Source organism: Parasteatoda tepidariorum, chromosome 2 (assembly GCF_043381705.1).
Source record: "Parasteatoda tepidariorum isolate YZ-2023 chromosome 2, CAS_Ptep_4.0, whole genome shotgun sequence".
Classification (NCBI taxonomy): domain Eukaryota; kingdom Metazoa; phylum Arthropoda; class Arachnida; order Araneae; family Theridiidae; genus Parasteatoda; species Parasteatoda tepidariorum.
The window spans coordinates 11,138,688-11,154,985 of record NC_092205.1 but is presented as its reverse complement, the minus strand read 5'-3'; the positions used below and the strand labels follow the sequence as shown (position 1 = coordinate 11,154,985).

General features: G+C 28.1%; 3 protein-coding genes across 4 annotated transcripts in view; 1 reads left to right on the top strand and 2 right to left on the bottom strand.

Moving 5' to 3' along the window:
• Positions 1-7,357, bottom strand: part of LOC107445636 (dynein axonemal intermediate chain 3) — a 40,008-nt gene extending 32,651 nt beyond the window's left edge. For both annotated transcript variants that reach the window (XM_043053943.2, XM_071177168.1), the window contains exon 1: positions 7,227-7,357. The gene's annotated coding sequence lies outside the window, so the exon portion shown is untranslated. The remainder of the gene's footprint in view (positions 1-7,226) is intronic.
• On the bottom strand, positions 1,952-7,232 carry LOC107445635 (lysine-specific histone demethylase 2). Its single transcript, XM_016060073.4, has one exon. The coding sequence runs from the start codon at positions 7,108-7,110 to the stop codon at positions 4,837-4,839; it is 2,274 nt and encodes a 757-aa protein (XP_015915559.2). The 5' UTR covers positions 7,111-7,232; the 3' UTR covers positions 1,952-4,836.
• Positions 7,358-7,609: 252 nt separating the features above from the next.
• Positions 7,610-16,298, top strand: part of LOC107445638 (mediator of RNA polymerase II transcription subunit 19) — a 19,039-nt gene continuing 10,350 nt past the window's right edge. The window contains exons 1-2 of the mRNA XM_016060077.3: positions 7,610-7,849; positions 12,827-12,980. Coding sequence (XP_015915563.1) covers positions 7,666-7,849; positions 12,827-12,980 — 338 coding nt within the window. The 5' untranslated portion in view covers positions 7,610-7,665. The remainder of the gene's footprint in view (positions 7,850-12,826; positions 12,981-16,298) is intronic.

The following is a 16,298-nucleotide window of genomic DNA, read 5'->3' as shown; positions in this document are numbered from 1 at the left end:
AAAAATCAACACAAAAATATGGTAAAAATATGGATTTATCATTTCTTAAGGGATACAAAAATAAAATTTCAAGAAAAAGTATTTTGTGAAACTACCGTTTTTTCTAAAGTGAATTTGTGAAGGTACTGCTAAACGGTAGTAAATTCGGCCTGGACAGACCCCTGATCTTATATCCTGGAAAATGTCATAATGGCACACATGATTCTTTCTGATTTCACCCATGATGAACTTAATGCATAGGTGTTTTTTTTAATGTTTTCGGAGATTGTTAGTGAATAAGATTAAATGTGGTATGTACTTCTCACACACCACCAAAATACCTGTCACATGCCACCTAGTGGCATAGGAAGGTCATTTCTGCTCTAGTGATTCTGAACTATTTACAAGCACATAATCACATGATATGGCTATCACTAGATATGGTGGAGATAAAATAACGACAAAATTAAAATCCAGTAAACTGATAAAAGACGAATAATTGAAGATTAATTTAAAATGATTAAGCAGTTGTAAAAAGTGATAATGAACTTAAAAAACTAGCAATGTGAAATGAAAGTAACAAACGAAAAGTGATAATGAATTTAACAATGTTTTTTGGAGCTCTTTCATTAAAGAGTATAAAAAGTGACAATCTAACTACCTTACACTTGAAGAAAAGTTATAATTTTTAAACTATAAATAGCAACTTGTCAAAAAATTATCTGGGTTTTAGAAAGGGTAAATGACTAGACAAATAACAAATGAAAAAATTATTAAACCTTTTTTTAAAAATTGCCAATTTGGCGAGATTTTCCAAACTAGATAAAAGTTAATAAAATCAATGAATAATTTCCAAATTCTGCTAATTTGTATGAAGGCAGATTACGCAGCATTAGAGTAACTTTTTAAATATTAAAAATGTAGATTAAAAATACTTCTCATTTTCAGAAAACTGAGGCTTTTTAGCATATAGCCATTTTGCAGCGTTTTCAGAATTAGCATAAAGTGTGCTGGCTAATGATAGCCTAAATATGACTTAACAGGCGTAAATAACTGTTGTAAACTCACAGCAGTTATGAAAATATCATAGCCATCATAAAATAACCTTAATAAGCTTTATATACTTAATATGTTGGCACTTAAGCTTTAAAAAACGATTTCTGGTGAAAAATAGTCTTGTTATGTCTACAGAAAGTTTCTTCAGCACATTATTCATAATAAGAAAAATAAACATTAAAATTACACAATCATTAAAAAAAATGTAAGTATACTCATGAAATACTTCTAAAATGCAAACTGAACAAAAAAATTTGCAATAAATTCTTTATTTTTATCGAAATTTATGCCACAAAAGCTAAAGAAAGTTTCATCAATGGTAATCTAATTCATTTATTTAAAAAATAAAATTTGTGAATTGAAAAAGATTTGAAAACTTTTTTTAAATGACAAATTGGAGAGAAAAAAGGCACAAAATGTCTAAAAAACATTACAATTTATCCAGAACATGGCTACATTTAAAACTTAGATGTTAATACTCCTTGGCAACGAATTCCACAAAAATTTTGATTTACTTTATAAAAAATATTTCTTCTTTTTTTAACTAGTCGTTAGTGGAAAATTTCCCACTGTTTTAGCATAGATTAATAATAAGTCTTCAGAATCAACTTAGCAATAGAATTCAAAACATAATTCAGGATTTTCATTCTAAATTCTGCGAGAAAATTTTAGAAACTTATGTTTTGGAAAAAATTCCCACTTTAAATAATATACTAACATGAAATAAGATCAACAAAAATGCAGAGAAAAAGTTAAAAATAAAGAAGCGAGAAAATTGGTTTGAAATATGTTTCATATCAGGTTCTGATTGCACTAAACACCAATCAACTTAATAGGTAAGCCTATAACCAGGAACTGCTAGATAATCTATGTAGAATAGGATACTGTCTATTCATTAAATAAAATTTTCAAGCAATAAAAAATAACCAAGTTTATTTACAAAGTGCATTTAATAAAAAGTACTACAAAAAAATTACATCAGTAAGTTAAGATATAATTAAAACCATGTTACATTCAAAATGCTAATCTACAAAATGTTAATTTAACCTTAGCTTATTAAAGTTTTCTGCCGAACTGTTAAGAAATTGTATAAAATACATCATAAAAAATATCATACTTTTAAATTTAAATGACAAAAAGTTGAAGTTTTTACAAAATTTTTGAAATAACATTATGACTAGCTTACATATATATATTTGGCATTCCATAAACTGATGTTTTAGTGGTATCATTAATTCAATGAATTGATAAAATTCACCTTGAAGATTTTTAACATAATAAATTAGACCAACATAAATTTTCTTAATGTTGCAATTAAAAAAAGAGTAGAAAGTATCTTGGATTTGTACGTACAATTAAGCACCTTTCATAACTATTATTTTTCAAAATTATAAAGTTTCAAGTATCTCGTATTATTATTTTTTTAAATTTCATGTTATATTAATTTGGTAATCAAGTATTTTCAACTTGAATTAAAAACTTAAAATTTTAAGAAATTGTAAAACAAAGTACAACAGCAAATATTTTCTTGAGGAGCTAGATTAAAAAAAAATAAAGACAAGTTAGTATTCATTGATCAGAAGCTGGGCAGGATTAGGTAAGTTTAGAATAGTTTGTATAGATGGGGCCAACTAAATGAGATCCCTTTGATAAAAATGAGAAGATAAAAAATAATCTTGAAGGTAGGTTTTGAACAAATGATGCTAAAATTTTTTTGATATTTGCAGACCCAGCTGCGCTCTTGGGTGGAATTTTTTTTGATCAGAGCCAGTCTTAGTAAAAAGTAAATAACAGGATGATCAGTGTAGGCCATTTGCTTCATCAAAAAGGAAATTTTTCTCTTTCATCCACATGATCGCGAATCCTGTCGCTGGCTTCCAGAGTTAGATTAATTTCATGTAGTAATGGGCAAATGCAATGAGAAAAAGTACTTGGCACGTAGTTGATTGTGCTGCTAGAAAGATTGAGGGTACAACCACCTAGAGTACTGAAGGTACCAGATGGAAACCTGGACCCCAAACATTTCTAGATATAAATTGAATGGCCGTAGTTTGGAATACATTTTAAAAAGGGAAATAAAACATGCCTTTAGGGAAAAAGTAAATACGAATCGCGATATCAGGTTTTAAAAACATGTAAATACAAATCGCAATGTTGGACTTTTAAATCACGTGAATATGAAATGTGATGCACAATTAATCGCTATATTAGGAGATTCTGATGCAGTTTTAAATATTCAAAACGGCGAAAGTTTGCCAAACCAAAAGAATCAAATTGGTGGAAGAATCACGTAAGACATAATTCTTCCCGTAATCGACTGAAGAACATATGTAAATGTTTCGTTAACAGGATTTAGAAAAAGCTCCAATATTTTGTTGGAATTCTACAATATTCGTACAAAAATCGCATGCCCCGCTTCGAGTTTTTAGACCCAGAAGGAAGATAAGAAAAACTCGGATTACCAGGGTACCCCCGGAATACAATCACCCCTGGTCATAACTTAACCGAACCGTGCCTTTAATCACTGAGTCATCAGGACTCAGATAGCGGTGACTAGAGGAGAGACAGTATATAAATATCTAGCAACCAAAAGATAAAGAAAATGATGATACCACTGCAAATCTAATTCTCTGTTTAGTCTAAGAATGCCAAAATCAGTCTTATTCGTGACTGGACCAAAACACTTAAAAAAAAACTTTAAAAAAACATAACTTTGTCACATGATTTTTGAAGAAAAAAAACATTAAACAAATTAAAAAAAATTATTCAATATATAAACACAAATTTTCCAAAATTAATATATCATGGGTTTAAAACTAAAATTAACTCAGCAATTCATGATTTTCAGTAATGTGTAAGCATTTTTCTATTATGTGGATATCTAGTCCATTCAACCAATTAATTGATTTAAAAAAAATCAATTGAGGAGTAAAATCAATCAATCTTGATTAACATGCATTTATGCTATTATAAATAAATAATCCCTTTCTTACTTTACTACTCAAAATTTAAAAATTACATTATTTGTCGGACATATTAAACATAATAAAAGTCATTATTATAAAATAAAACTTTCAACCATAAAAATTAATAATAAATTTACTACTGGGTACTTTGGGATTATTCTGACTATTTTCGCCAGAAGGCAACTTCTGCACCAATGACAGCAAATTTCATCATATTTACCGTGTAAACCTTAACTACATGAGTTGGTTTTCTTTAGCGTGTTGAAATATACTGTTTTTTTTTAACGCCTCTGCAAAATGATTTGAATTTGGGATTTGCCTAGCACCAAAGAGATTAATATTATTTGACAGATGAGAAACAGTGGAACTACTTGAAAACACTTGGATTCATATTTAAAGGGATTTATGTGGCAATGACTGCACAAGGATAATAACTTGTTCGTTTGCGTTTTAAAAGCTATCAAGGAATTTCGGCTGCTGGAAAGATTTATAATAACATATTTAGTTAATAAGAATAATTCAATGAGAAATTATAAAAAAAATTCAAGGTTTTTACTGTGTTTTGATTCTTTTTATTACACTTTTTCATTACCTATTTTTACACTAATATTTTTTTGTTATTATTATTATGCAATAAATTTATCATGCTTAGAATATTTGTTTAGGAAATTGCTTTTCATTATGATGGCACCTAAGGATTTGCACACTTTCGTGAGCATTCACAGGTCGACGGGGTAATCCCAAAGTACAGGTCAATGGGATAAACCCAATGTACTGGTAGGTGGGATAATCCCAAAGTACCTCCTATTGTTATCACAGTTATAAAAATAGTTGTCTACAAAAGCTTAAAATGTTCTGATATTTTTGAAGCCTCCCTTAATCCACTCAAGTAAGCTCCAGTCAAACAGCCAGGTGCATTACGAAAAGTAGAGTCCCCAGCAAAATAAAGCTTGTTCTCAACACTTTCGGCCATATCATCAAATGCAGTCACTTTACTCCCGACTTTCAAATAACTTCCTGCACAGCAACTGTCATTTAACCCAATCAATAACCACTTAGAAGGTAAAGGTATTCTTTTTTTAAGCAAAAAAGTAACTTTCAAAAATTTCATACAAATTTCTAAAATGCTTTCTTCATCAATTTCTTTTAATATTTCACAAGCTCTAGGAGAAAGAAGAGCCACTAACGTTGGAGTAGAATATGCATCATTAACCGTCAAATCAAGAAAAGAGCTGAAAAATTTATCATCAGATATTACGCTGAATTCGCTAAACTCTTTTTGGCCATCTCTTACCCAAAATTTCTTGGGGAATTGCATAACCAGCTTGGCACATTTATAATCACTTATATGTTTAAATGTTTGTATTTTATAATTTGGCAACGGAGGAGTGAAAACAATTTCATTATTTCGCAACACAGGAAGAGGAACTGTGAGAAGGACTTTGGAAAAGCAATATTTACCAATGGAAGTTATCACTTCCACTTTATCTTTACTGTAATCGATTGCTTTTACTTCAGCATTGAAAACAATATTAAGGTTTTCAGAAAGTTTTTCCAACATGATATTAATACCATTGGGAAAGAAAACATTATCTCCTTTAAGAGATAGAATTGATTCCCAATTTAAAATAGAAAGATCCCTAAAATCTACTCCCAATTCCAGTTCAAACAAATCTAGCACATGGAGAAATAGTTTTTTATCTAGTGGAACAGACGAAGATTTAGAAATTACATCAAAGTTTCCAAGTAAAGTATCGTACCAATTAGAGTCTTTTTGTAACTGGGAAGCATTTTCAAGAGCACCTTGAGCAAGACCCTTTAATAAATGTTGAGCAAGCCATTCGACTTTTTCTGGAACAACTTTTCCTTTTGAATCTAATATTATAGAATTTCCATTCGATTTTTGATACTCTTGATTTGCTTGAATAGCTAAAATTTTAAATGGGTTATTTAAAATTCCTTTCAGAATATAGGTTTGAAATGCTAATGAATCATCCACTTTAGAAATCCGTCCACCTACTTTACAATCAGCTTCAAATATCGTAACAGCCATCCCCAAATTTTGAAGATGTTTTGCAGCAGCTAAACCTGAAATACCAGCTCCAACAATAAGAACATCCAGTTCAGAGCTTTCAGGTACAACTAATGATGGATTTTCGAGTATTCCATAATTAATAACAGATTTTTGAGTCAATAATTTCAACATTAATTCAGAAAGAAAATATAAATAAATTCTAACTAGACCTCTACATATTAAATACGTATTTATTTTATGCACATCTAACCATTCTTTAGGAGACAGATTCCACAGTGCAACAATTAAATTGCGCAAACCTAAATACATAGCAGATGAAATCATACAATTATTTGCGAATAGTTTTTCTTCTTCATCCATGGCATCTGGTTTCGGCCATATACACGCTTCACCACATTGATCGAGTGAAAATGGCTCTATATCAGTAATTTCTTCCAGCAACGCTTGCGTACATTCAAGAGGGTTTAATCCAATATTCTCAGGAAAAATTCTTTTAAGATAGGGTCCGGCTGGAGAGTTAACCAAATGAGGGACCTCGGTTAATTGGTCGATAAAATAAGGATCTGAAGACAGGGAAACTAACTTGTCCTCAGGACTTTCACAGGATATATCATTAGAAGCAATATGGCACTTGAAATTTTTAATAAAATCTGAATCAATGTTACCAGGTTCTTTAACCATTCTCCACCTTCCACATTTAACATCGCCACATTTTACCCAGTAAGGTAACAATTCGTTGGCAACATATCGTTTTATGTTGGGTTTGGTAACTTGAGCAACAGCAGTCCATTCATTGCTCCAGTCACAAAACTTTAAATTGCAAGTTCTTCCCGGTCTGTACAAATTGTCGAAACAATTATTGCAAAAGTGTTCTCCGAGAGACATATGATACCAACGAGATGTGTATCCATCTCTCGTACAGTTTTCATTTAAAAGTAAACAACAATCTGGTTGATTATCGTTGCAGCCTGCTTTCGCACACGGCCGTACTTTCTTTTTTTCATCCGCATCAGAACTACCGACAGATTTTCTTTTGAGTGATCGATTTGAAAAACGTCTCGCACCCTCAGCCATTTTCTACCGACTTTAATAAGGAATTAATTAAGACACTTATCTTTTCGAAACAGTTAAATAAATGTTTGCAAATAATGCATTAAAGCGCATAAGATTTTAGTAACATAAGAATTTACCTAAAATTTAATAGATTGCGCAACTAATATGCAAAATATGAAAAGCAAAATTCGAATATTACTACATAAATAAGCAGCAAATATAAATATGTTCTTGCATCTGTTGCCTAGCAACATGCAAATTGTTCGCTTTTCAAGTGTGATGCCATTTGCTTTAAAAATGCAGAAATTGTTTTTTAAAAATAAATCATATATATGTGCGGAAAACCACATTTATAGGATATAAATAGGTTTTTTTTTCTCTAGTTAATTAATTTTCTATGAAAGACAAAAATAAAACATCAATAAGGGGAGAATCGAACTTTTTATTGCACCCGCTTGATTTTAAAAGTAACACACCACTAAAATTGTAGCTATGACAACTCAACTCTTATATTTAAATAAATAAAAAGAAATTCTGCTTGCGAAATGTTTTGCTTTCGATTCTGTTCTCTGTAAAATGGCCGACTTAGGAAGACGTGCAGAATCATATTCTCCTAAATCGAGCCCTAGAGGGTCTCGTTCTCCTGTTGTTCCTCGGCAAGATTCAACTGGAACCTTAAAAACGACGATTTCACTAGGAAAAGGCAAAACTCCTGCAATCTGGCATAGTGGACCATTCTATCTCATGAAAGAACCGCCAAGTAGGAATTCTAAGAAAAAGAAATATGTTATGATTTAATTATTGCTCTAAATTTATCTTTACATATTAATTTGAAAAGCACTGAACAAAAAAAAAATTTCTTAAATGCATGATTGTTTTTACTTGGGGAAGGGGTTATGTAAATTGTATTTATAATTGAAGTGCTCTACATTCCATAGCTCAAGGCGAGACAAGTAGTAGAAATTGCATTTGTTAGTGAGGATAAATTTCTCCGCTCTTCCTCATTTTATTTTCACTTTTTATATTTTAGTTAAGATTTTAAAATTTAATTTAGAAAATAAGTACTATTTATCATAGATATTTTTTTTTTTTTTTTTGAAATAATAAAATTTCGAATTTTCTTCCCTATTCATCTGAGGTCTTCTATATTTAGGTACATTTTGCTGAAAAAATTAGATTTAAAAAATATGTCAAATATTTATCAGTGTAACTTTAACCAACGCTCTACACACCTCTCTTTTTAATAAATAAAAAAAAAAAAATTTCAAGTCAAAAGAACCCTTTCATGAATAGGTGCCAAAATAAAAATATCTCTAATAGATTTTGTGCCTTAATACTGTGGTACGGAAAAGAGTTTAAATTGTAATAAAATGCTAGGGATATTTCCGTATTGTGATCTGGCGTACCAACAGCAATTACCAAGGCACCAAATGGATTTTAAATGTGGAAAAAAAATTTCGAGAAAGAAAAAAAAGTCATGTAGATGTTAGGCTGAGGTTAGCAACAAGTTATATCCTTCAAGTTGATCTCCTGCTGTGATGCTTTTCTTAGTTTCTCAGAGGTTACCGTCTGAAATTTGCCAAGACTTTGCGATTATTTTGATGTAAATCATAATACGAAAACTTTCTAAAATTTTAAATATTCTAAGCTCTGCTCTAAGTTGAAAAGAGCCTGACTGCAAATCATTATTCTAGACTACTTATACTCCTTACAACGGTTAAAAAAATAGAACTAAATTAAACTCAATGGCGCGACAGCCTATTGCCGATTAAGGCCTACTGTGTCCATCTCTGTTTTCTTGACCTTTGGACTCTGGGGTTCAAGAGCAGATGTTCCGGATGGGTGGTCAGCCCTACACAGAATCCCTGGTCTTTAGTTTCCAAGCATGCTTGATAATAAAGGAGTGAAAGTCTGAGTCAACCTTGCCCATCCCGAGGATAGAACCAAGGACTTGTGGCATGAAGCGCTGCCAATCAGACACTGGGCGTCAAAAGAAATAGAAACCTATTACGAAATATCTTCAATATAATATTATTCATTTTAAAATATATTAATATCTTAAAAGTAAAATTGCTGAGATTATTGAGCAATTATACTTTAACAAATTTCAATACAAATTTAGTTAGATGTTTATATTTGTAGATTAGGGATGCACAACCTACGGGCTATGTACATCCTGCTGACTGTAGATGCTTATGAGAGCTTCTGAATCCAATTTTTAAAAAAATAAAAAATTTGGAAAAATAAAAGAAAATGTCCTATTTTGAATCGCACATTTGAGTCATCACTTTTACAATTTGCATTGATTCTATTGTAAATCTATGTTGTTTCTCGATCATTTTTTTTTTTATTATTGGTTATTGCTATGAAATTCCTCATGGTTTTAAAAGACCCAATATTTTTAATACAATATTACAACCAGTGAATTCATAGTTTGTGTAATTTTTGCAGATTTCATTATAAATTTAAGTGACATTTTGATCGTTTTTGGCATTTATAGTTACCAATTTCTATGTGATTTTTAAGATCCCAATACATTTATTATGATTTGTAGGTTATAAATTGCACATCTAATTTGGCATTTTTTTATGTTCTTTATTTGCACCGATTGCATCATAAATTTAATGATTTTTAAAAAATAATAAATAAATATAGAATCTTATTTTGTACTATAATGGATTTGTTTTAATTTTTGGTTTTTGTTTAAACATTATAAATTTTCTTTAATAAAAATATTTAATTCAATTTTACTCTAGTACTCAGGTACTCTTTAAAATGCATTTTTTTTTTTTTTTTTTTTGCACTCCCATTCTGTAAGCACTGCACTTTTTTTGTTGATACAATTTATAATTTTCCCCTGTTGATTTTGCGCATGGTTACTTGTTCAAGAGATTCAGAAGTATCATTTTTTTTATTTTTAATAAATTTAAATAATTAAAAATTTATTTAATTTTATGCATCTTATTCAGTTTACTGATAAGAAAAATTTTCTGCTTAGAACAATGTTTATATAAAAATTATCATACTTGCCTCTAACATGACTATATATTCACTATATATGACAATTCGTTAATCTACCTACTGTGCAAGTGACCCTTCAATCCCAATGGTTGTACACCCCAATATGTAGATGAAGATAGTGCCTAAAATTTGGAGTTATAATTAATTTAGTAGTGAAAAAAAAATACAGCTTTCATTTTTGCTCTAAAATGTTCCTACAATATTTTAACTTTGCCAACCAGCGAAAGATGATATAGAATTAGTAACATTTCTCTAGACATTAATGTTTACCTTTTTTAATTATTTTTTTTATCGTGAGTAGTTATTATTATTTTTTTTTTACAAATAGCCTTGCGAAGTGAGATAATCGAATTTCACTACGTCATTGTAATAACCACCAAATAATTTATCTCTGTATTTATGAATCACATAGGTAAGAACATAGATCCAATTCAGACTTAATTTTGAAAGCCTGATATCTGTAGATTGTTTTTTTAATCAGCCCAACAGCATGTAATAGATATTTCAACATTTTAATTATATAAATTAATATTGTATAGCTTATTTTTATTAGTTAATACTTCTTAATTATCAAATCACATACCAGACGTACAGTCTACAAAAATCACATATTGATATCTCCCATATTTCTATTTCTGTCAATGTCCTGGAAGAAATAGATTTCTTCTGCGAAACATTCCAACCCTGCTTCTAATATACTTACTGTCTTTATATAGTCCATTCCACCTTAAGTTGGCACTGGAGAGAAANTCCAGTGCCAACTTAAGGTGGAATGGACTATAGTACATAGTAAGAACTAATCTATACAAGTGAAATTTTACTTTCTTTTGGACACTTTTTAATTCTTAAGAAAGTTAGAAAGTGTAACTAGTGTTACTGAATCTTTTTTTCAAAATAAATTTAAATTTTTCATTTAGCATTTAATAAATATTTTTTATTTAATAAAATATTTTTTATTTAAATATATGTAATGTTTTATTTTAAAATACAATGTACAATAATGCTTTTTTTAAATTTTTATAATGTATGTTCAATTTTAAATTTTTTGTAGGTATTTTCCCGTATAGATGTGTCCATATGCTGTCTATAACTAAAACGATTGTCTTAAATAGATGTGTAGATACGTCAAAAACTTATTTTAATTAAACAATAAGTATAATAGCTATATTGAATTGGTTAAGATTTCAAATGGCTAATAAAATAAGGAAGGTGAGAATATTTATAAAATTTCTGTGTGATGTTAAAATAGTAACGAGTATTGTCCTTTAAATTGAAAAAAAAAATTTCTTTTTAAAAATGTTAAGTAAAATCTGTTAAATAGAATAACTTTTCAAGAAACAGTTTACTTTGTAAAAGTAATGAAACAAAATTATATTTTGTAATTAGTGTGTAGTGTTGTTAATTTGTAATTGGTGCAGTTTACACTACAAAATATAAGGAAAATTTGTTACAAATACTTAATTATTAAATATTTCCTATTTTGCAAATATTTTAGTGTCTTATACTTACGGAATATTTTTAATAAATCTAGTTTTTATAAATTGATACATTTTTTTAAGGAACTAATTTTTTCAAAAAATTTATTGAAAGCATAATATTGTAATTGGTTTTATGAATCAGGCCATCAAAATATTTATTAATTTGTTTTGGGGAAAAAGTATTTTTTTTGTTAAATTTAAATTAAAAATATTTATGCATGTTGTAATGAAAAAGTATTTTATTGAACTTCCATAAACTTTCTTTCTTTAAATTTTCATGTAGAGATGTTTTTAAACTTTGGAAAAGTTTTAAAAAAATTAATTATTATTATTGTTTACTTAATTTTGTCGTAGACTATATCTTCTAAATATTTTTCAATAACTTAAGTAGTTCCCATTTTTTAAGGTGTTTTAGATAGTAGACAAAGAAAAGTAAAACAAAATATTGTTTTAGAGTAAGAGATATTTTACTGATAAACTATTAGACAAAAAATGAAATTGTTATTTGAAAAAAAAATTATTGAAATTACTCTCCATAAGTTTATCATCTATTGAACAAAATAATTTCATACTGATATAAAAAGTAGTCATCATTGAGAATTGTGTTGTAATAATATAATTGAAAATGTAATTATAATCAAATTAGAGTTAAAGAACAGAGTTTTTAGTATTTTATTTTGATTTTTTATGACTCATCGAGTTATCATCTTCAACTGTTATTTTTGTGCACTATATTTTATAAAGTAAAATAAATTTTACAATTATTTAGGTATTATCTATTTCATCATTAAAAATCTTTAAACTGTTGAGTCCTGTTTAAAAAAAAATGCAAATGTATGATTAAGATAAGAAATATTTTTATTTTTTATGTAAGAAAGAAAATACAATGCATTAAAAAAAATTTTGAATTATTAATGTATTGTAGCATTTAAGAGATTCAACCAAAATATAGAAAGAAAACGAAATAATTTTATGAACATTTTTTAGCTACTGCAATAATTTTTTTTTTTGTTTTGTAATGGAAAGAAAATTTATATTCTTTTTAATATTCAGATTAAGGCAACAAAAATTTAAAAAATATTTGTCTTTTAAAATATTAGGGGCCTTGCATTCTGTTTGACGTGGCCATGGCTATTCTAAATACTTATGATTTTTAATTTTTTAACATTTTTTGATAAATGTAGGACGATATTATAGTAAAATTAGAACTAAAGTAATTTTTTTAATTTTCATCATAGAAGGGGAATTAACTGGAGCTACCAATTTGATGTCTCATTACAACTTAGAACATTCCTATAATAAGTTTTGTGGCCGTAAAATGAAAGATCAATTAAGTGCTTTCTTACCAAATCTGCCAGGCAATATTGATGGACCGGGAAGTCAAGATAACAGGTAACTATTTAATTTCTATCTCATTTCTTCCATGTATATATCATTTTTGATAGATTTTTTAATGCAACAGTGCAATAATAATTATAAAGCACTGTTATATAAATTTTCTATAAATTGATTTCAAACTATTTTGAGTTGCTCAAAATGAAATAATATAATTATACTGGTAGTTGTTAAAATATTTGGAATTATCCTATCGACCTGTCAACGCTCGCTAAAATGCACAAATCTTCTGGCTCCATCATAATGAAAAACAATTTCCAAAATAATCATTCTAAGCACATTGAATTAATCAAATAATAACAAAAAAAATTTAAGTGTAAAAATATGTAATAAAAAATTTTAATAAAAAGAATCAAAACAACGTAAAAACCTCCATTTTTTTAAATCTAATTACACATTTAATTATTCTTGAATCTATCCATATATATTATTATAAATCATTTCGTCGACCAAAATTCCTATTAAAGCAGAAACAAACAAGTCATTATCCTTGTGCAGTCCCAAATTCGAATAATTTTTCAGCAGAGTAAAAAAAATATCTATATATTTCAACATGTTAAAGAAAAATAACTCTTTTAGTCAAAGATTATACAGTAAATATGATACAATTTGCGGTTATTGGCTCAAAAGCTACCTTTTGACGATAATCTCGGGTTTGGCGAATATGGTCAAAGGAATATTCCCAAAGTACCACATGTTTAATTTTTTCCTCTACGTGAAATAATTTTAAAATTAAAAATACAGTATATGCTTTTATTATTTTGTGATTTATTTTGCCTTTATAATATTATACTTAAATTGAAAATTATACTTCTTTCAGTTGTTTGTTCTTTTTAAAAGTAATCTGTTATATATATATTAGTCTAAAAGCATGTCCTATTTTTTTGGAGCCACTTTGAGATCTGTGCAAAATTTAAGTTTCAAGTGTGCCATTTATTTTTTGAGATTCTTAATTACAGGGTATCCGTGCACCTGGAAAGTCATGGAGTTTTGGTATTAAACAAAATTTGTCATGATTTTAACTATTTTTTCAACAAAAAAATCATTTATTTAGGTCGCAGAAAAATCTCATTTTTAAAATGGAGTTTTCCTCCCCAATTTCACATTGTTCCGAATATCTGGCCACTCACCTGGGATTATCAGGAAATTTTTTTATACTGGAAAAAACCTGGAAAAGTCAGGGAAATTTGGATAAAAACCTGAAAAATCAGGGAATTTCAAAGAAAAGCTGGAATTTTTCTTTTAATTTAAATTATGTTACCATCTGTTATATCCACTTTTATTTAGACGTAAATTAATCGTAAAAAAGTTGAAATATCATCAACTCAGCAATACATTTCTTGCATTAAAATTCTCTTTATTATTACCCAGTTAAACTAGAATGCCATTTCAAATTATTTTATGTTGGGAAATGAATGGAGAAATCTTTGACCTCATTGGAGATTATGGGACTATGTAGTATAGGAAAGGCAAAAATGTGGAAGAAAGGATTAGGATATTTGCTTCTGTTCATAAAAGTAACGTTTTTTCTTTCTTTTTTTTAAGTCTTTTATTCTGTGGGCTGAATTCATTAATTGTTGAAGTTTGTTCCTCTGCTTGGGGGGTATTTTTTTCTTTTAACAAAATTATTCAAAATGTTTTAGTATTTTTAACTTTATAAAATTCTGAAAAAAATAATTGGTTATAATTTAGAGATTTTATCTTGCACTCTTTTTCTGAAAGCTATTGTACAATGGAATTATTTTTCTCAGCAAAGTTTTGTTTTGTAAGATAGTTTTTCTAAGAAATTAATGTTCATTTTTTTCCAACACCATGGAATTGCCCAGGTATAAGAACAAAACCAATTGACTTATCTAAACTAGGAAACCATGTTAGATTGGAATTCTTAATACATTCTAATTTCTATTAAGAAACGGAAAGAAAAAAAAAGAATAAAAGTTAAAGAATTGTATCCAGTTTTTTTTTTTGTTTTTTTTTCGATAGAATATGAAACAAGAAATTGATAATTTTTTGTTTACAAATACTGAATATGACTTAAAATAATAGGGCTAATTTGAAACAAACAACATTATTTAAACATTTGACTTATGATATTGGTTTAAAGAAAATTTTATAAAGAGCACTGTTTGTATAAAATACAGTATAAAATGGCTCTATATTCAAATATAAATAAATATAAGAATTTATTGGTTTCTAATCACCTGGAATTATTTTCTTTCGCTTAATAACAATATATTAAACAGTACTTATCCAAGGTTGTTTTGGATCATTGCTATTTGGTACATTTTGTGCAAAAACTATTTAACACATAAAAAAAAATTTATTCATTGAAAGCATTATTTTCTGCAAGCTAAACATATTGTTTCCTCCACATCTGTTCAAGATGATATATTTAAAAAATAAAATTTTTAATGAAATGCTACACTATATTGACTAATGCACTAATATTGACACTTTTCATGTACCTATACGGCACTTTAGCAGGGGGGGAAACACTGACCTGGAAATTTTAAGAATTTTACTGGAAAAATCAGGGAAATTTGAAACTTGATTTGAGTGGCCACCTTGATTTGAATTTGTAACAAAATCCTCTCTCACAGTCACATTTTATTAAAATGCAAAATGTTCTTATGGTTTTCTTTCAAAAAATGAAGGAAAGAACATCATTTCTTAAGAGAATTATATTTTAAACTTCAGTGATTTCAGAATTTTTTATTTATTTTTTTATTTTATGAATTTAAAGTTATAACTCAAGGGTTTCCAACTTACATGAGGTCGGGGGCCACAATTAAAAACACAAATCAAATGGTGGTCCGCAACTTTGTCAAAATTTTATGTAAGTCTCTTTTATGTTGGAAGCAACATTAAATATTACTGTCAGATTTTTTACCAAGTTGTACAAAACAGAAGTATTGAATTACAAATTAAAATAAGTAGATTTTTAAAAATATTTAATTGTTAATAATAATATTTTTAAAAATATTAAATAAATAATAAAAATTCGGGCTACAATAACTTTAATGTGCACCTATGTATTAAACAATTAATGTGCAACAGATATCTAACTGTTAAGATATAAAACTTTAAAAAAGTTAGTATTAAAACTTACACAGTGCCACACAAAATGTTCAATGAGAAAATTGAGGTCTGTCTGCTGCAACCACCAGAGAATAGATATTTAAATTTAAAATTTACAAATGTGTGTGTAAATATTTTCGGCCTAAATGAATGGTTTCAAAAAGTTAAATCGGAGAATTTCTTCAAGAAAATTTCTGATACACACATGCTAAATTATATTCACAAAATACAAAAAAA

Excerpts from the sequence above, each read along its gene's own strand:
- LOC107445635 (XM_016060073.4), bottom strand. The coding sequence starts at position 7,110 with ATGGCTGAGGGTGCGAGACGTTTTTCAAATCGATCACTCAAAAGAAAA.